Genomic DNA, 20,300 nt, shown 5'->3' on the forward strand with positions numbered 1-20,300 from the left:
CGCAGTAAACAATAGTGCTCGGGGGCTTGCACCCTCCGAGGGTGAACCTTTATTGCTCTACGTCTCGGCTACTCCTCAGGTCGTGAGCATGGTGCTGGTGGTGGAGCGTGATGAGTGCTCGGGGCAAGGTGCTGGGTCCGAGCTCCCGGTCGCCCCCGAGCAGTCTCTAGCACTCGGGGCCACTCCCGACCAAGGAGTCGAGCCCGAGACCTCGGTCGGCCCCGACCACTGCGTCGTGCTCGGGGGCTGTGTCAAGTCCTCGGGTGAGGCCGCAGTTGGGGCCCGCCGGATACAGCGACCGGTGTACTTTGTCAGTGAAGTCCTCCGAGACACCAAGACAAGATACCCCCAAGCCCAGAAGATGCTTTATGCAGTGCTCATCGCTAACAGGAAGCTACGTCACTACTTCCAGGCGCACAAGGTCTCGGTGGTAACCACATACCCACTGGGGCTAATCCTGCGGAACCGAGAAGGCACTGGGCACATCGCCAAGTGGGCGGTCGAGCTCGTAGAATTTGATCTGTACTTCGTCAACCGCCATGTAATCAAAAGCTAGGCTCTGTCCGACTTCGTGGCAGAGTGGACGCCGGTCCCCGAGATCAACAATGAAGAGTTTTCCGCGTACCCTGGGCAAGACCTGCCCGGGTACTGGGTCATGCACTTTGACGGCTCCCTCACGCTGAAAGGCGCGGGGGCTGGAGTGGTGCTCACCTCTCCAACGGGTGAAGTACTCCAGTATGTCATGGAGCTACACTTCCGAGCAACAAACAATATGGCAGAATACGAGGGCCTCATCGCTGGACTCCGAGCAGCGGTGGGTCAACCAAGTATCCAAGGAATACCAGTGCGTAGACCCGCAGATGGTGGTGTACATGGCGAAAGTCAGGAGGCTGGAGTGGCACTTCGACGGTCTAGAGCTGTGGCATATACCTCGCCACGACAACGCTCTGGCCGATGACCTCTCCCGCTTGGCCTTCGCCCAGGCACTCGTCCCGGCCGGAACCTTTGAAGAAAGGCTTACACGGCCATCCGTCCTGCCTGCTGACCAGGATGAAGGGGAACCCTCGAGCTTAGTCGGGGGGACCCAGGCCGCACCCTAAGTGGGAGGTCCCGTCAGGGTGCCGCCGCCCGACGAGTGAGCTGCGCTTGCCGGTAGTTCTCAAGAAGCCTCGTGGATCGATGAGATCCAAGGGTACTTGAAAGAAAACATCCTTCCCGAGGATGATGCCTCTGCGGAGAGGATTGCATGGCAGTCCAAATGCTATGCCATTGTAGATGGGGATCTCTATCGGCGTGGCACGGACGGTGTCCTCCTAAAATGCATCACCTGAGCAGAAGGCAGTGAGCTCCTCACTGAGATCTAGGAGGGCAAGTGCGGTGGCCATGCATCGTTCTGCACGATGGTCCGGAAAGCCTTTCGGTAAGGCTTCTACTGGCCAACAGCCTTCCAGGACGCTTCCAAGCTGGTTCCACGCTGCAGAGCGTGCCAGTTCTACGCAAAGCAGATTCACCTGCCTGCTCAGGCTCTTCGTACCATCCCCTTGTTGTGGCCCTTCGCGGTCTGGGGGTTGGACATCTTGAGTACCTCTACGTCGCCATCGACAAATTCACCAAGTGGCCAGAGGCGGTCCCAGTCGGGAAGGTTACCAAGAACACGGCGATCCAATTCATTCGTAGCATCACAAGTCGCTTCAGCGTCCCCAACAGGATCATCACCTACAATGGCACCCAATTCACAAGTGCGCTGTTCGGGGAATACTGCGAGGACCTCGGGATCAAGCTTTGCTTCGTCTCTGTTGCTCATCCCCATAGCAACAGGCATGTCGAGTGCGCAAATACCGAGATACTGAAGGGGCTCAAAACTGGGACCTACGACGTGCTGGCAAAGCATGGGAAAGGGTGGATCGATGAGCTACCCGCTGCGTTATGGGCCAACCGGACCATGCCAAGCCGGGCCACCGGGGAGACGCCTTTCTTCCGTGTCTACAGCGCCGAGGCGGTCCTCCCCTCTGAGCTGACGCTCGGCTCCCCTCGCGTGAATGCCTACTCAGAAGGCGAACAGGAACAATGAAGACACGATGATGTCGAGCACTTGGAGGAGCGTCACCGACAAGCCGCCGTCTGAGCCGCCAAATATCACCAGAGCCTGAGGCGCTACCATCAACGCCACGTCTGGGCCCAGTCACTCGAGGTTGGGGATCTTGTTCTCCGACGCGCTCAGACGTGCGAAGGAAAGAATAAACTCTCCCCCATGTGGGAAGGCCCCTTCATCATGACCGGTGCCCCGTGGCAAGGCTCATTTTGGTTGGCCACAGAGGACGGGCAGCCACTCCCAAATGCGTGGAACATCTAGCATATGCGCAAGTTTTATCCCTAGGTGAGCGTGTTTGCGCTCGGGCCAACCAGGTCAAGGGCCTTCCCTGGCCCAAATTGGTCGGGGGCTGCCACCAACCATGTAAGTTAGCACTTGCTACTTATTTTCGTCACTTCTGTATAAATCATTAATATACGCTCATATTACTCTTATTCTGAGTTTTTCCTCTAGAATCCATATGTTTAATCTGCTTGGTGAGATGCTCGATTTGTGCGAGAAAAACACGCTTTCTCATTTTTTTCGCAGATAAAAACGGATCCCGGTCGGTATGCGCACAGGCAGCGACTGCTGACTTAAGTCTGTTATGGTAGGCTGTGGTGCCCGGCTGCATAGCGTACCTCGAGCACTACCGAGGCTCTGGGGTTCTCAGGTAATCCTACTGCTTGAACATGAGTGGTTGGGACCTGCCTAGAACCCAGGGGCGGGTTGTCGGTGCTCGGCCTGGTCAGTCCTACCCCGGGCACCACCGAACCATTGGACCCCTTGGTCATGTCTCTGTCTCTATACTTCGCCGGTCCAGGCATTTGAGAGGTCTCGGGTCAAAAATGAGAGCAGGCTACAATGAGTACCGCACTAACAGAGCGCACCAAGCAAAAATCTTTGCCTATTTTTTAAAACTTACAGATAAATGCTCAGGAACTAAGCAGCCCGACCATAAGAGCCTTAGTGCCCATGACACTATTCGAGCCTCCGGGGTCCTCGGGTAATCCTACTGCTCGAACATGAGTGGTCGGGACCGCCTAGCCCCTGGTTCCATTATTGGGTTTACAGTGCTCGGGTGCTGAAAGGATGTCTTGGGGGCTTAAGCGCTCTGCACAAGGAAATCCATGTTCCTGAGCGCCCGAGCACAGGGCATCTACCCTTTCCTAGCCTAGTCGGCCGGAAGGCTGACACCTACTCGGTGAGTCACTAAAGTCATATGAATTCCCTTTCATACATACGCAATAAATTATTGTTCCCGAGTTATCCTCGGGACCCTCGTATGATAATCTATTCGGCGAGGCAGTCCCCTTGCTTGCAAAACCCCGCCCTCGTGTTTGCTTTTCTGGAACGACAAAGATAAACAGTAGTCGGTGTACCGCACAGGTGGCGATGGCTGACCTAGGTCCTTTATGGTGGCAGTGGTGCCCGATCGGCTTGGTAGTACCCCGAGCACTACCGAGCCTTTGGGGTTCTCGGGTAATCCTACCGCTCGAACATGAGTGGTCAGGACCTCCTAGACCCCAGGGGCGGGCTGTCGGTGCTTGGTCTGGTCAGTCGTACCCTGGACACCACCAAACCGTGGGGACTCTTGGTTGCATTTCCGCCCGCGCGCATCTCCGGTCTATTTGTTTGAGAGGTCCCAAGGCGAAAAGCGTTCACTGGTCGTGGCATGTACTGTGCCAGGTGTACTTGTTTCCCGAGCAAAGAAGTTTGTCTGTCTGTGTCTTTTTGACTTAGCAGCAGCGCGCTAGCGAGGGCTCGGGGGCTGGACGCTCGGGTTGTCCCGCTGCTCGAACATGAGTGGCCGGGGCAACCTAACTTCTCGGGGGTAGACTGCTGGGCTCGGCCCAGCCAGTGCCTTTGGGACATCAAGGAAGAATAAACAACATCAAGAACAAGCACAGAATGGAGCTCGATTCCAAGGATGGCTTCTATTACACTGAAAGGAACTATTCAGGAGGGAATCACTCCCATATTTACAATATTCAAAAAGAACAAAACCCCTAACTTTTTACAGGCTAAGGAGGAGGGCACACATCACCGCTGCTGTCACTGCTTGGGCCCAGCTTCCCTCACAAAAGATTCTGCCACCTCGGTGGCGACGTCGCGGACGGCCACCCGGGTGGCGGCTTCCTCTGCCTCAACCACACCCTGCCGAGCTGGCTCCAGCGGGAAGGCAGGGTCTCGGCTGCGGTAGCAAGCGAGAACGTGCTCAGCCACACTTTGGGCCAGCGCACGCCCCTCCCGGGTCACCAGCTCCTGGACAGCGACAGGGAGAGCCTCGAGGGCCGGGCGATCTATGAGAACCCAAGGGCAAGGTGGCCTATTGTTTCCATTTCCAGCCACTGGGAACCCACAAACACACGCCTGAGCCTAGCTGCCTCCACGGTGTCCCGCGCTCGCCAAAGGATATCCTGCATCATCAGCTTCACATTCGTCCGCTCTGCTCGGATGGCATCAAGCTCCTCCAAGGCGTTCTTCAGGCGAGCCTCGAGACTACTGCTGTCGGTGGCACTGGCAGGGATGTCCCTCGCGGCCGGTACCTCCTGGCATTGGGCAGCCACCTCGATCCGAGACTGCTCCAGTTGCTCGCCCTAGGCCTTGATGGACTGCACTCGGGCGGCTAGGTCGGCCTCCTGGTTGGCGACATGCTCCTCCCGGGCGGCGAGTGCTGACGACGCCAAATCCGCATCTGCCTCACGCCGTGTGATCTGCTCCTCCCAGGCGGCAAGCGCTGACGATGCCAAGTTGGCATCCGTCTCACGCAGTGCGACCTGCTCCTCCCGGCGGAGAACATCGGTGCGGCCACGCTCAAGATCATCATTCTGGCGGCAGAGGTCCGCCTGTGCAGACTGCACGGCTTCCTCCCTCTTGCTGGCCGCCTCCTCCCGTGAGGCAACCTGCCGCTCGCGCTGGGCAAGTTGATCCTCGTGAGCAGCCAGCTCGCCGATGCGCCTCCTCCACGCTTGGTCATGCTCCGCCACGAGCCGCTCCAAGCGGTCGGCTTTCCCCTGTGCGGTGACGGTCTCGTCGCGGGCCTCCTCCAGTGCCTCCCGCTGCACGACCAGCTCCTGCATGGGCCTTTCGTAGGCCGAGCGAGCCGTGGCCACGCAGGTCTCCAACAACTTGTGGACCTCCTCCAGCCAGCCCCTTTCATCGACTAGGGCAGCACGCTCGTTTTTTAGCTTAGCCCACAACGGCCGCCTTGAGCTGCCCGATGACCTCCCGAGTGCTTCCCAGCACCTCGGGGAGGGGTTCCGGGGCCTGGCCAGAGGATGGCCGAGGGCTGGGTCCCCTGTGAGCCCTCTCAGTAGAGGCGCTCGGGGACCCCAACGGTGGCCGCGTCGGCACCACCCTTATCGCGACAACCTCCCCTGCAGCCGGTTGCTCCTCCCTCGGAGGGCTCGGGACAGGGCCGGCCGGGGCTCTCGACTCAGTGCCGTCTGGGTCTCTCGAATTAGAGCCGGCCGGGGCTTTCAGCTCAGGGGCAGGTGACGGCCTCAACTACTCCGGGGGCATCCGGCCTCCTGCAGGGTCCTCGGGCAGCCTAGAACGAAAATAGGTTAAGCCCCAAGCCAAAACATACATGGGCAAAATGAGCTCGAGGAAGAAAAAGGGGCTTACGTGGTCTTGGAACCGCGGTACCGCCATCGGGACTACGGGATCCGGAACTTTGGGTCCTGCGGTTTGAGCTCAAGCCTAGGCTCCGGCCTCCTCCTTTTCAGGGGAGGGCTCTAGCCCTCGGGCCGTTGTGGGCTGGTCCCAGCGTCCGCCCCGGAGCCTGCTCCCGAAGACTGGCCGGTTCGACCGCCAGCCATCGCGTTGCAGGATGGGCTCTGGCCCCCGGGTCACCGTGAGCTAGCCCCAGCCTCTGCCCCGGAGTTTGCTCCCGAAGATTGCCCAGTTCGGCCAGCAGCTGTCGCGCCGCCAGCCGTCGGCCGGGGTCCTCGGCGCGGGGATCGCGAAGGTGACAGCGATGACAAGGATGAGGATGGTTGAGGGATATACGCCTGGGGACGCTTCTCCTTATCGCCCCGGGTCAGCGGCCTGTTATCATCGTCGGTGGCGCCCTGCCTCCATTATCGTCCTCCCCGGGGATGTGAAGGGTCCCGGGGTCTCGGCGCCCCGAACGGTCAACCAGCCCCTGGGCGTCAAAGGCCAGCATTGACTCTTGCAGAGCCGCCTGGGAAAAGTCTGCGCAGAGCGCCAAGTCCTCGCGTGGCAGGACCGCTCGGGCAAGGTCGTCGACGCCAGTCACCACCTTAAGCAATGTCGCCAAGGCCCCCTCATCAAGGTTTTCGTCCTCACCTATGCAGGTCCTCGTCAAGTTGTGAGACCCGGTGTACATCCAGGCGAAGCAAGCGCGTTCCCTCAGGGGGTCCAGACGGCAGCGCAGGAAGTCGGTGACCACCATGAGCGAGGTCTTCAATGCGGTTCACAACCGGGCACACGCGAGCATCCTCCACAGGGGTGGCTTCCCAGATCGTCTCGATGGGCTTCGCTGGCGATTGGGGCAGCGAGAGGCGGTCGTGAGGACTGACGTCGATGTAAACCCAATCCCAACGCCAGTCATCCCACTTGCCGCGCAACACCTGCGGGATGTAGGCATCACCGAGTCCCTCCCGCAGGCGGAAGTTGCAGCAGCCCACGACCTCTACCTCATCCGACCCCGTCTTCTTCCCGGCCGCTCGAAGGATGAAGAAATGCCAAAAGAGCGCAACCGATGGTGGCACCCCCACGAACATCTCGCAGAGGTGGGCGAAGACCGCCACGATGATCACTGAGTTTGGACTCAGATGGGCCAGCTGGACGCTGAAGATGTCTAGCACTTGCAGAAGAAACGCCGAAAAGGGTGGCACCAGGCCGGCGGCAACGAAGGAGACGAAGATCACAATTTGCCCAGGCCTGCACGGGGCGGGCGGATAGCTGGCCGGCATCACCACCGACGCTCCTCGCTGGCCAGCGGGGACCATCAGCTTCCGGACCTTCTTCGCCCCCTCCTCATTCATGAGGCGGGACCTCGACCGGACGCTACTGGCACTCGACGCATCCCGACGGCAGCTTCCTGCCCTTGGCATTTTTGGGGGTGGGAAGTGCGCTGGAGGAGACTAGAAACAAGGTGCACTGAGGGTTGGAGAGAAGGCTCCCGGTGCGCAAGGGAGACGAAGGCAAAAGATGGCAACTGCAAGAATGGCGTGGGGGGTAACGGTTCGTTGCTCCTCTCCTTTTCTATCGTGGGGAGTTCAAACGCCCCATTCCTCGGCGCAATATGCGAGGCGCATCTCCCTCGATCTACGCGGTTGCTAGGCACGCCTCTCGCCTTATCATCATTTCCCTCGAAAGTTGGAAGGGCACGTGCCCTTTCGGTTTCCCACTTGGGCTATACCGAGAGCCTGGGCCAAAAAGCTGCAAGGCCTGCAAAGATTTCGGCACTTGGCGATAGAAAGCCACGTGGCACCAATGCTCTAATCGGCCTCAAAGAAATAAGGGCCCCATTCACAGTCTATGGGCCATCGCCTGCCAATGGGCCCGGGGGTTGCTGTCGGTGATATGGGAACCAGGGGTTCTCGAGTCTCGAGGCCAGGACAGCACAATACCATGTGGCGCCCTCCCTCGGGGACCATCTCCCCGAGGGCCAAGAAAAGACGGTTCTGGAAGGGGTGCTCGGGGCCAAGAACAGTTGGCCCCCGAGTACGGAGTTCCCTGAGGACCCGAGAAGAGCCAGTTCCGGGAGGAGTGCTCGGGGCCATGAACAGTTGGCCCCCGAGTACCCGGAGTTCCCCGAGGACCCAAGAAGAGACGAATCCGGGAGAGGGTGCTTAGGGCCAAGAACAGTTGGTCCCCGATTACCCAGAGTTCCCCAAGGACCTAAGAAGCCCCTTGACGGTGGACCCCACAAGGGCTCGACGGTGAGGTGTTAATCGGTGGGAGGCCTGATGCTGCATTTAAGAGGGAGCATGGCCTGTCACATCGAACCACTCCCCCCCACATCTGTCGTACTGAGTACGTCAATCCCTGCCACCGCCTGGCAGGAAGGCATGGGGACATTTAATGCGACGGGTCCCATCGCACGTCACCCTGCGGGGCCCATAAAGGAAACGGCTTGGAGATATCATCACTGGGCTCGAGGCGTATCGCCTGCCACCCTACTGCGTCAGACCGTGTCAAATCCGCTCTGACTGGATGGGCATGCGGGGATATTCAGCGGTTGCCCAGTGGGCCCCCCTGCACCTGCTAAAGTTGGGGCGTAATGAGCGACAGGACTGGCCGAAGGGCGCATTTTCAACCCCTGTAACATCAAACCGTAGACCCATGATGGTTGCTTTCCATTTATGGCTTACGAAAACTTGTGCCCCCATTCTGGGCACACCAAGCCCCCCCTGATAGGATAAAATGGGGGGAGCACCTTGTAAAACAAGGTTCTTATAAGTTCAGGCAATAGAGGCTTTTAGAGGGCGAATAGAAGTTAAAAGTTCAGACGAAGCTCAAGACTTAGAGCAAAAAACCTTGTAACACAGAGATCCAGAGAAAGGCATTCCAAGAGCATTAATAGCACATCAGACACAAAGGAGTAGGGTATTACGCTCCGTGCAGCCCGAACCTGTCTAAAATCTCTTGTGCATTTACTCCTACTAGCCAACGATCATTAGTCCCACCTAGATCTCATACTTTCACGTTAAATCCACGTACGAGGTAGATCCATAATCAGCCCCCCGGCCGAATCTCAAAGGGGGTCTCTCAGGATCCCCGCTTGCTGTGTTCATCCACCAACAGCCGCCGCCTCCCGTGCCCTATTTCGCCGAATCACCGAGAATCTGCCGCCAACGCCATTAGAGCCGACCGAGCTCACCAACTCACCAATTCCGTCGCACTTTTCCACCGACTAGCTGCCCAGTAGCTCCTCCATCGACCTCTGAACGCGCCAGTGCCTTTGTCTTCGCTTCCCGGCCACCGGAACCCCTCCACCGACGAGCTCCTGTGCACCATTGCCTCCCTCACCGCCGTTGGACCTCCCTCGTGTCGCGCTGCCCGAGGTAAGACCTCAATCAGAATCCCCTTACCCTCCTGAAGCTTATCCGCCGCTCGTCGTCAAAGTTCAAAGTCGGTGATGACCTTTTTCCCTCCGCTTCGGCGAGCCTCCGCCGCATCCCGAGCCGCCACCAGTTTTGTCCCGAATCTCCTCAGCCATCCGATTCGATTCCAAGGGTTCTGATTAGATCCAACTTACCTCTTCAGCCAACCAACCAGAAGCTACCACATGTCCATACATAATCCAGTCAGCCAGGCTTGCCATCTCAGGTTGCCACGTCAGCATCTTTGCTGACATGTCAACTCAGTCACCATGCCACATCACCAATATGCCTAGTCATCACGTCCAGTCAGAAATTCATCTTTTCCAGTACAAAAATAATTCCATATATTTCCTTTAGTTGGTAATTTTGCAGAAAGACCCCTAGAATTTTCTGTAATAACAAAAGAGCCATGTCTTTTTATAAGTAAGTCCATAGACTTTTCCATAATTACAATTAGGTCCCCTATTTTTACAAAAAGGTCCCTAAACTTTCTGTTTTATTCAAAATAAGCCCTTTTCTTTTTCAGATTAAACCCTAGATTTGTTTTAGCCCTAACTTTTTCGTCGTAGCTCCGTTTTAAGCGATTCTTGCGCTGATAGATTCGTTTTTCAGTGCTCTTTCTTTCTAAGCAGATTTTATCTCGTTGTTCTTTTGTTCTATGCTCTTTTCTTAGTGTATCTTGTTTGTGTATTTGTCGGTAATTGTGCGATTAGTCGTGAACTCCCCGGATCAGTTTGAAGAACATCAAGACCAGGAGTTAGAGTATACTAAGCATTATTTTTCACGATCCTTGCCTGATACTACTACCTTGTCTTCACTGCAAAGGATCCATAAAGCAAAGCAGTTGAGAGAGCTGCACCAGACAACCACAACCTTGTCTTCACTGCAAGGAGAAGGCAAGTGTCCTTGATCATATTGAACCTATGTTTTTAAATATTTTGTTTTAGAAAATTGCATGCAGAGTCAATATGATGGGTAGTCACCTATGTTAGGGTTTTCCCTAGATTTTCCCTTATCATCCCTCGGAACCTAGATGGTTTATGGTTAGATGTCTTTGTTGAGTAGATTGCTTAGCCATGCTTTTGGGATATTGGGAAGTGTCATATACTTGACTAATGAACATATGCAACAATAGTGGTTAACTGGTTAATGGTCTAGCAACATGGAACCTTAGGCCTTGAGCAAAGTGGTTTTGATGATTGTCATGGTTATGATGTTGGTTTAGTGTTTGCTCAAGTAACCTAAGTAAGGACCAGTTCATGGAGCGACAACGCAAGATGTTCTGTACAAACACGAGACTGATACAGGTAGGCTTAGCCGATTAATTAGGGTTCTTCTAGTGTTGTGTGGGCCAGATGGGAGGCGTGGATGAGGGAAGGTAATTCTCAGAAACCACATGGCACAAGAGGTGGCCTCTAGGTGGTAGCACCTAGCGATGAAACCTGGAGTGTTGGTGACACATACTGGGAGGATTCTTTGTAAAGGCTTCGTAGTGATCTTCTGGCAACACACCACTGGCGTATGTATAGTGCTTGGCTAGCATTGCAACATGGAGACTTTAGTCATCTGCTTGCAGATGATGAAATCATGACTCGTGGGAAAGTTGTACAACCTCTGCAGAGTGTATAATCTCATATATTGTCACACCCGGTTTTAACGGACAAAACCAAGTGCGACTTATATGTGTCCAGGAAGTTTAACACATATAAGGACGTTATAGGTGAAGTAGCAAAAGCAATACTTTAATTAAATAAACATTCATTTCTTACAATTAAGAGACTTCACCTAAACAACGTCAAAATTTAACCTAAACGACAGCATCTAATCGACGGCAGCGGGACGAAAACACTGGCGACCAACACTCCACAGGCACCAACTGGAAGACACGCTCTTTAGAACACCAGGTCGTTGTCTTGGAAATCCTCAAAGTCTTCCACTGAGCATCATATGTTTTTGTAGGAGAAAGCAAGGGTGAGCACATAAAGTACTCAGCAAGTGTGGGAAAATAATGACATGCAGGCTTATATCAAGAATAGGCTAACACATGGTAATATTTTCATTAATGCGAGTAATGAAAACACATTTGAACTCAAAAGCATTAATCAAGTATTAAATAAATGTAACCCAAACAATCCATCATCTAGCATACAAGGTTCTCCACCCTACATACCACAACTGTCTAGTACTCCCTGTACTATGACCAAAACCACACCATCTAGTACTCCCTGTACCAGAACCAAAACCGTTCACCCTCTAATCATGTGAGGATCCAAGTCTCTCATATCCGTGAGCACGGCTGTTATAACAGTTTTACACTCTGCAGAGGTTGTCCAACTTTCCTCACGAGTCAGTAAATTCCATGTTGCCGTGTTTGCAAGACACTTAACACACGCCAGTGGTGTGCCACTAAGAATCACTGTATGACACTTTCCACTAACCAGAGACTAATCCAGTATGTATCTGCCCACTAGGTTTCACCGCCAGGCTTTACGCAAGCAAAGCTCCTACCCAGAAGCCCCCTTTTGTGCTAACCCAACACACATTAGACAGACTCTAATCAGTATGTCACGCCTTACCCATATCAGCCTCATGGTTGGTACGTTACTTCTTGGGTTGTCGCTCCACGAACCGGTCCTTACTTAGGTTACTTGAGCAAACACTAATCCAACATCATAACCATGACAACCATCAACACCACTTTGCTCAAGGCCTAAGGTTCCATGTTGCTAGACCATTAACATATTAACCATCATTATTGCATATGTTCATCAGTCAAGATTATGACACTTTTCAACATCCCAAAAGCATGGCTAAGCAATCTACCCATAAAAGACACCTAACCATAAACCATCTAGGTTCCAAGGGATGATAAGGGAAAATCTAGGGAAAACCCTAACATAGGTGACTACCCATCATATTGACAGACATTGCATGCAATTTTGTAAAACAAAATATTTAAAAACATAGGTTCAATATGATCAAGGACAATTGCCTTCTCCTTGCTACTGCTCAGTGTATTCTTGCTCCTGGTCTTGATGTTCCTCAAATTGATCCGAGACGTTGTCGGCTAATAGCACCATAACCGGCAAATAAACAAACAAGATACACTAAGAATAGAGTACAAAACAAAAGAACAACGAGATAAAAACTGATTAGAAAGAAAGAGCACTGAAAAACGAATCCATCGGCACAAGAATCGCTTAAATCGGAGCTACGATGAAAAAGTTAGGGCTAAAACAAGTCTAGGGTTAAATCTGGAAAAGAGAAGGGCTTATTTTGAATTAAACAGAAAGTTCAGGGACCTTTTTGTAAAAATAGAGGGACCTAAATGTAATTATAAAAAAGTATAGGGACTTAACTGTAAAAAGACAGGGCTCTTTTTGTTATTTCAGAAAAGTCTAGGGGGCTAATTTGCAAAATTACCAATTTCCAGGAATTACCAGATTTATTTTTATACTGGAAAACACCTTTTATTGCGTGGCAGCTAACTGGATCTGACTAGGCATGACACATGGGCTGAGCATTTGAGGTGTCGCACACGTGGAAGGGTGACGAGGCATGGGATGCTGACTGGTTTAAAGGTGACACGTGGCGAACTGCTACTGGCCAACGAAGGGGTATAGATGCGATCTAATCTCAGCCGTGGGTTTTGGATCCGATGACTGAGGGGGAATCGGGCGGCCGGAGAGGAGAGGGATGGCGGCGACCGAGGGGTAGCGGCGGCGCTTTCGCCGAAGGCAGGTGCTGACCTCGTTGCCGGCCTCGGAGCACGACGACGAGCGGTGGAAGACGACTGGAAGGTGACGACGAACCCGTTTTGAGGCTTACTAAAAGCGGCACGGCACCGGAGAAGCTTGGCGACGACGGCGGCGACTTCGGGCGGTTGGAGCTTCGCGGGGAGGGCGCTACGGCTTTGGGAACTCGTCGATGAGCTGGGGAAAAGTTTTGTGGTGTTTCGGGGGAGGCGTAGGGGCGCACATATATAGGCGGGGAGGCTCGGGTTGGCCGGGCGAGTCCGAGTAGGGTTCGGCGATGGTGGGGCCAAATCCGAGCTCGGTTTCGTCGTTTAAAAGCGCAATTTTTAGGGATAAGGCCGGTTAGAGATAGAGGAGGTCAAGGGGTTTGATTTGGCAAATTTCTAGAAGCTCTAGGGTTCGGGATGGCTCAGATTTGAACGGGAGGCGGTGGCCGGCATGTGTTCGTGTCCGAGTCGAAGTCCGACCGAAGGAAGAAGAAAGGCCTGACATGCAGGGCCCACATGTCGGGGGCTCAGGAGAAAACGGCTCGGCGCGGGGCGTCTTCTGCTGGCGCGCAGGAGTGCGCTGAGGTAGGGCACGGCCCAGGCGGGAGAGAAGGCTGAGGCCGGCTGTTGGGCTGAGGCTGAAGGAGATCTGGGCTGGGGAAAAAACAGCCCGAGAAAGGATTTATTCTTTTTCTTTTCTTTCTAAATTCAAATCCAAGTTTCAAATTCAAAATCAAAGCAAAATCTCTTCAAATAAATTCCATCAAAACCCAAATAAAAATCCTATTTGCTTAATTCAGCATGAATGCCAAATAATCAATTATATCCTATGTCAAATATATATTCTTTCATATAAAATAGGATTTTACTCTTTTAAATTATTTAAACTCATTTTAAATTTTAGCAAATTTTAAAAAATTTCTAAAGGTGAAAAATTAGGGTGTTACAAACCTACCCCCTTGGAATGAATCTCGCCCTCAAGATTCACATGGAGCAGAGAAGAGATGAGGAAACTCTGCTTTCAGATCTTCTTCTTTTTCCCAAGTTGCTTCATCTTCCGAGTGGTGACTCCATTGCACTTTGCACATTGGTATTACCTTGGTTCTGGTTACTCTTTCCGATCTCTCAAGAATTTTATCAGGATACTCTATATAGGAGAGATCTTCTTGAACATCCAGTTCCTCCATTGGTAATTGTTCCTCCGGCACTCGAAGACACTTCTTCAACTGGGAAATATGGAAAACATCGTGCACATCTGACAGTTGAGGCGGTAATTCCAACTGATAAGCTACCTCTCCTCTCTTATCCAATATCTTGAAGGGTCCAATGAATCTTGGCGATAACTTTCCTTTAACTTTAAATCTACGAAGACCCCTTATAGGCGAAACCTTAAGGTAGATGAACTCTCCAATTTCGAAAACCAATTCTCTTCGCCTGTTATCAGCATAACTTTTCTGTCTGGATTGTGCAATCCTAAGATTTTCTCGAATTATCTGGACTTGCTTTTCTGCATCTCATAGAACCTCTGGGCCAAAAAACTGACTCTCTCCTGTCTCATTCCAGAACAGTGATGTTCTACATTTCCTTCCATAGAAGGCTTCAAATGGAGACATTTGGAGGCTTGTTTGATAACTGTTGTTATACGAGAACTCAGCATAAGGCAGACTTTTGTCCCAACTCTTACCATACTTCAGAGCACACACTCTCAGCATATCTTCCAATATCTGATTTACCCTTTCTGTCTGACCATCTGTTTGAGGATGATAGGCAAAACTAAAATTCAACTTTGTGTCCATAGACTCATGTTGCTTCTGCCAAAACTTAGAGGTAAACTGGGTTCCTCTATCCGAAACAATCTTCTTTGGTACTCCATGCAAATATACTATTCTTGACATATACAACTTTGCTAGTCTAGCTCCACTATATGTAGTCTTTATAGGAATAAAACGGGCGACCTTAGTCAAATGATCAATTACCACCCAAATAGAATCATATCCATTCTGGGTATCGGGCAATCCAACAATGAAATCCATACCAATCTCCTCCCATTCAGGTATCTTCAAGGGTTGCAGTAAACCTGCTAGTCTCTGATGTTTTGCTTTGACTTTCTGACAAGTAACACATAGAGCTACGTATTTTGCAACTTCTCTTTTCATTCCATACCACCAATAACGATCCTTAAGATCATGAAACATCCTGGTAAAAAGAAAGGCGGTGGTGCCACAAAGTTGAAAGAACATTTGACAGGGGTGCGGATTAATGTTATACATTGTGATATGGTGCCTCTAGATGTGCGTGATTATTTTAGACGTGAGCTGAATAGGGCAAGAGATAAGAGGAAGAGAAAGGCTGATGAGAGGTTTCGGACGCAAGAGTCAGCAAGAGTTCAGATAGATTTGACAAGCAATAATGAGGAGACAGAAGAGGAACAGGTGTAGCGTGTCATGGCTTGATTATGTTCATCCATTATATGCCTTCCTCCGATTTGCTGATCAAGATAAGGTGCCAACTTTGAGTGAGGTGCTCCTGAGATACACCGTTGTCAAGCAGGAGTACGATTTGTTGTATCACAATGATAGGGATTCTTTTGAAAAGTACATGGTAATTGTCGATCGCAGAATGTATGATCTAGCGAATGGGACCTACATGAATGCCGGTGATACACTCCTACCACTTGCATTCTTATTGTACTAATGCTTATGGTTCTAATGCTTATGGTACTAATGCTTTGATTATCAACTCGTATGGCACGGGTCCAAACTTGTTTGAAGATCTTCGGGAGGCATTCGAGATGACGACCGACGGTTTCCTCCTCAATCGCGGGAAAACTCCAGAAAACGGTCATGGAGATCAAGACAATTCCGTTTGAATTGTCTCGATGGTTTCCTCTCTTGATTTCGGGGCGGGATTTGGTGGTGGAAATTGATTTCAAGTCAGTTATGGATGGGGAAATGATGGAGTTAGAAGGAGTCTCTAACGAGTGGGTCCGGTTTGACAATGATAGAGAGATTTAGGATATTACACTATTATTGCTATGTGTCTCTATTTTTACAGCTATACAGGGCATAAGAGACCATCAGTAAAGTGACCATCATGCAGTTTAATCGGAGGTAGTCCGTAAAGACGGATATAATTAACCAGAAGCTTCATGAAGCCCTCAGAACCAGGATGACACAATCGTTAGATGTAGTTAAATATGTGTGTGTATGTGGCGTATGTGATGTCATTGAAAACTTCTACTTTATGAATTCAAATGAATGAATAAAGAATCAGTGTTTGCCATCGGAAAGCTTTGAAGCACTATATTCCAAGAAACAAGAAGTCCTCTAACTCAAATCGATCTCTTCCACCATGATTGTTTACTATCTTTCAGCTCAATATGGGAAACTTTGAACTCAATTTCCAGCATTTTGACTAAAAAAGTCAACTAATTGAACTCAAAATTTTGTTGAAAAACAAAGGGTTTCAACTCAAATTTTACGTTGCAACTATTGTTAGTAGCGGGCTGTTGTCGGATGCCTTGTTGTGGCTTGATGGTTGTTGTCGTGCTGTTTCCAGCATAGTTGGGGGATGTTTGTGCTCAGCTGGTCAATTGATGCAATGAGGTTCTGCCCCGCTGCTCAATACCCTATTGGTGGGTGTTGTCAGCTGCTGGTGGTATTTGTATGCCCTATTGGTGGTACATTTTGCTGGTTTCTGTTGATATGAGGGTGTTGACGCTGCTGATGTTGGGCATCCCTGTTGTTGGCCAATGATGGTGTGCTGAGGCCAAAGGAGAAGGAGGATGATTGGCAAGGTTCATGTTGCCCTAATGTTGGTTGACAATGGCAATTATTGCCCTATTTGTGAGGCTGTAGCTTTGTTTAATATGCTAATGGTGATATGTTTTGGCCGGTGATGATAGAGGCCAAGAGGGATGTGAGATGCTTTGTTGCCATGACTGAGGATGCATGGGCCGAGGTCGAGGGATAAATGTGAAGGTTCAGAGTAGCTAAGCTGATCGGTGGGCTCCTAGGTGTGAGACTGTTTGAGACACCAGTTGTAGCTATGCGAGATGATGTGCTCCTGGCTTTTCACTCTTTCTTCTCCGTTGCCTGAGGTTGATGATACGAGACCGATGATGCTTCGGGTTGCCTACTGGTCAATAATGTTATATTGAGACCAACTTCTTTTATTTCTAACTCTGTTATATTGCTATTATTGCTATGTGTCTCTCTTTTTACAGCTATACAGGGCTCATGAGACCTTCAGTAAAGTGACCATCACATGCCGGCGACAGGCTCAGCGACCTCCGCGACGACATCATCCTCCGCGTCGTGTCCCACCTGAACCCACGCCAGGCCGTGCAGACGTGCGTCCTGGGGCGGCGCTGGCGCAACCTCTGGCGCTCGCTGCCCCGCATCAACGCCGAGTTCTTCGAGTTCAACGCCAAGTCTGACACCGAAGAGGGGGACGAGGTGTTGTTCAAGAACTTCGTCGACCGATTGCTGGAGCGCCGTGACCCCGTCGCCCTGTTGGACAAGTTTTGGCTCAGGTACTCGGTGTCCGACGGCGACGACCCCCACGCTTCCGCCATGCTTTGGAGAAGAAGGCTCTGGCTCTGGAGGTTGTCGTGCTGGCTTACCCATTGGCTCTCCAACGTTTTTCTGCGCCACGGTTTCTTTGAGCAGCTCAACAGGGGTTGTTCCGCACTGGAAGATATGTTCTTGTATGACGCCATCATAATAGATCAGGAGTTCTCCTCCCAGACACTCAAGGCCTTGACCATCGATTACTCTCGGTTCTCAGATGAGTACCAGACTTCTATTTCTATTCAGAGCCTCGTTCATCTGAGCATGGAATGTCCTGCGGGCAGAGTACCTTCACTACAAAACATGACGTCACTAGTGACAGCATCAATTCGAGTCTTGGAGGAAAATGTGGTAGCCGATACGCGTCAGTTTCTCAGTGGACTTTCTGGTGTTAGAAACTTGGACTTGAATTATCCAGGAAAAAAGGTACGCTTCTTGATCTCGCTTGGTTATCAATGAATTTCCCTTGTCTTAGATAACAATGCATCTTCAGGTGTGTATCGATACGGGAAACTAGGACCTAAGCGTTGATCCTTCACAATTAAACTAGAGTCACTGCATATCCTGACAGTGCGGAACTGTGGCTTGGTTCCTATTCCACGATGTAATTATACGACGATTCATGCTGTCTAGTGCCCATTCAGTGCAATCTAATTCATGTGCCCAGCTCATTTTTAGATTCATGAACTTTTTTCACCTCAAATAGCTTGAATGCTGATGTGATTTCTGAATGAAACTTGGGCATTTCCCATACATTGGCACCAGGGTATTCTACTGTGAATGCAATTTATGGCAATTATTTAACTGTGATTGGCATTACTTCTTACTGTGCTTTAGTGAACTGTTGATAGTCACAATCCTAATGTTATCCATTGTTGTTTGTTCCAGCATAGCAACCTAACTTGCATGGAGCAATGATCTCCAAACTAGTGACTCCCATTGAGAAAAATAAGTATTGTGTTGTGTAATGTCGATTATTTTTGGTAACATGATTTCTGGTTGTGTCGTGGGTTTTTCACATCAACTATGTTCTAGAGCTATAGTGCTACCTGAAAGTTCTCGAGCAATCACTCAATTAGGGTAGTAATCACATAATGTTTGCGTCCTCCTTTTTGTCAGGCTTGGATGAATTAGGAATTTTTTTCTAGAAATATGGCACTGGTTTTATGTCAGTATCCTAATTATTTGGATCTTGTCCAGCTGGAGATGGACAGAGAATTGCAATGGTGTCCAAAATTCAGCAATCTTACAGATCTGACTCTTGGTCAATGGTGTCTGGGTGCAAAATTCTCTACATTGACCATCTTCCTTCAGAACTCACCAATGCTGGAGAAGCTAACTCTCAAACTCCCAGAGGTGCATGTGTTTCAAACTCTCAAACTCACCAATCCTTGTTACATGAATGTTATGCACATGGGGCCGGAATCTGTAACTATCATCTTATAACATGCTTTTCCTGCTACAGCATGGTCTGAGCGCATCTGCAATAATCATTGGTGAGCCAAAAGAGAGATCATTCACATGTGAGCACCTCCAAATTGTTGAAGTCACATGCGAGGAGGATAATCCCCTGCTCAACTGTGTGCAAGACTATTTGGTTGCTAAGGGCATAACCTCTGTCCAGATTTGCATCAAATGCCCGAGCCAGATTCAGCGCGAGGAACCTGATTTTTTCAGGTATGAATACAGGTGAAATGTCACTGATCGCGAATTCACTTGCGGTTCGACAAAATCTCTCTCCCCTGGGATGGATCCAGTTCAGTTGGAAGGAACATACACATGTTTAATTCTCTTGTTTGTTATTATGACTTGAGTACAAGACGTCAAACAGCTGTGTCACTCGAGTTGCATGTGAGATCGGTCATCTCTTACTGTGGGTTACCTGTTTGCTGTCCAAAATATAACTTCTGTTGATGCTGAGTATTCCATGTGGCTTGTGTTTTCCTGACATGCTGTTAAAATGTCATAATCTACATGCTGTCACTTTGAATTGCTATCATTTGGTATTTCACATCTGTTTTGTATTTGTTTTCGCTCTTTCTTTTTTCTCTCATATGAGAACGTTGCTGTTTTTTTTTTGCTAATTTAAATCCAAAAAAACCACCTCCTTTGCTCAAATGCCTATAAATTACCACGTTAATTGGTGGAACCGTTGATTGTGGTGGATCTAGATTATAATGGTTGGGATTGATTCGACATAGATTGTAATAGTTCTGAGAGACCACTCTCTCCTTTTTTTGGAAAGAAATGCCAGGATCTTTGCCGCTCAATTTAGAAAAAGGAGTGAGGTTTACAAACATGGGCGCAATGGACCTATCCCCGGGCATGATGGCACTAGCCACTTGCTTGTCACACTATAGATACTACTCTCTATCTAATACGGTTCTTAGAGACAAAGAAAACTACACGAACCAATATGTGTACGTCTTCACCAAGATCCACTATGCTGGCGCTGGTGATGCACTATCCTCGATGATGCCCTAGCTTGAGCATGGTGGTGCGCACTTGAGTCGGCATCTATCTTGGTCCAATGCCTGACCACCACCAAAAGAAAAAGAGGGGCAAGCGACAAGAAGGAAAGGATGCTATGCATCATGGGGGAGAACGTCTATTCAGCTGTGGTTGCCATTGTACGAGGGCTAGTGTGCCGTCGGCGCTCCGCTTGCTGAGGCCGGGAGGTCCAAGATCAAGTCCAAGAGGGTGGTTCGTTGAACATATGTCGGGACCGGTCTAAGACAAGTCTGATCCCATACCAAATATTGAGCTAGAAATCAATCTTAATACATAAAAGATTTTATAGGTGATAACTTAACACAAGGTTATTAACTTAACGTAGG

General features: G+C 50.3%; 1 protein-coding gene across 1 annotated transcript; it reads left to right on the forward strand.

Moving 5' to 3' along the window:
* The first annotated feature begins 16,974 nt into the window (after positions 1-16,974).
* Positions 16,975-19,481, forward strand: LOC133907285 (uncharacterized). Its single transcript, XM_062349281.1, has 3 exons — positions 16,975-17,889; positions 18,664-18,819; positions 18,929-19,481. Exons 1-3 carry the CDS (start codon positions 17,467-17,469, stop codon positions 19,154-19,156), a joined length of 807 nt encoding a protein of 268 aa, XP_062205265.1. The 5' UTR covers positions 16,975-17,466; the 3' UTR covers positions 19,157-19,481.
* Positions 19,482-20,300: the final 819 nt, after the last annotated feature.

Source organism: Phragmites australis, chromosome 24, assembly GCF_958298935.1.
Source record: "Phragmites australis chromosome 24, lpPhrAust1.1, whole genome shotgun sequence".
NCBI classification, from domain to species: Eukaryota; Viridiplantae; Streptophyta; class Magnoliopsida; order Poales; family Poaceae; genus Phragmites; species Phragmites australis.

Bases quoted from the DNA above. Each gene is read 5' to 3' on its own strand.
- LOC133907285 (XM_062349281.1), top strand. From the start codon at position 17,467: ATGCTTTGGAGAAGAAGGCTCTGGCTCTGGAGGTTGTCGTGCTGGCTT. The intron at 17,890-18,663 runs GTACGCTTCTTG...GATCTTGTCCAG, and splicing joins TGAATTATCCAGGAAAAAAG to CTGGAGATGGACAGAGAATT. The intron at 18,820-18,928 runs GTGCATGTGTTT...TTCCTGCTACAG, and splicing joins TAACTCTCAAACTCCCAGAG to CATGGTCTGAGCGCATCTGC.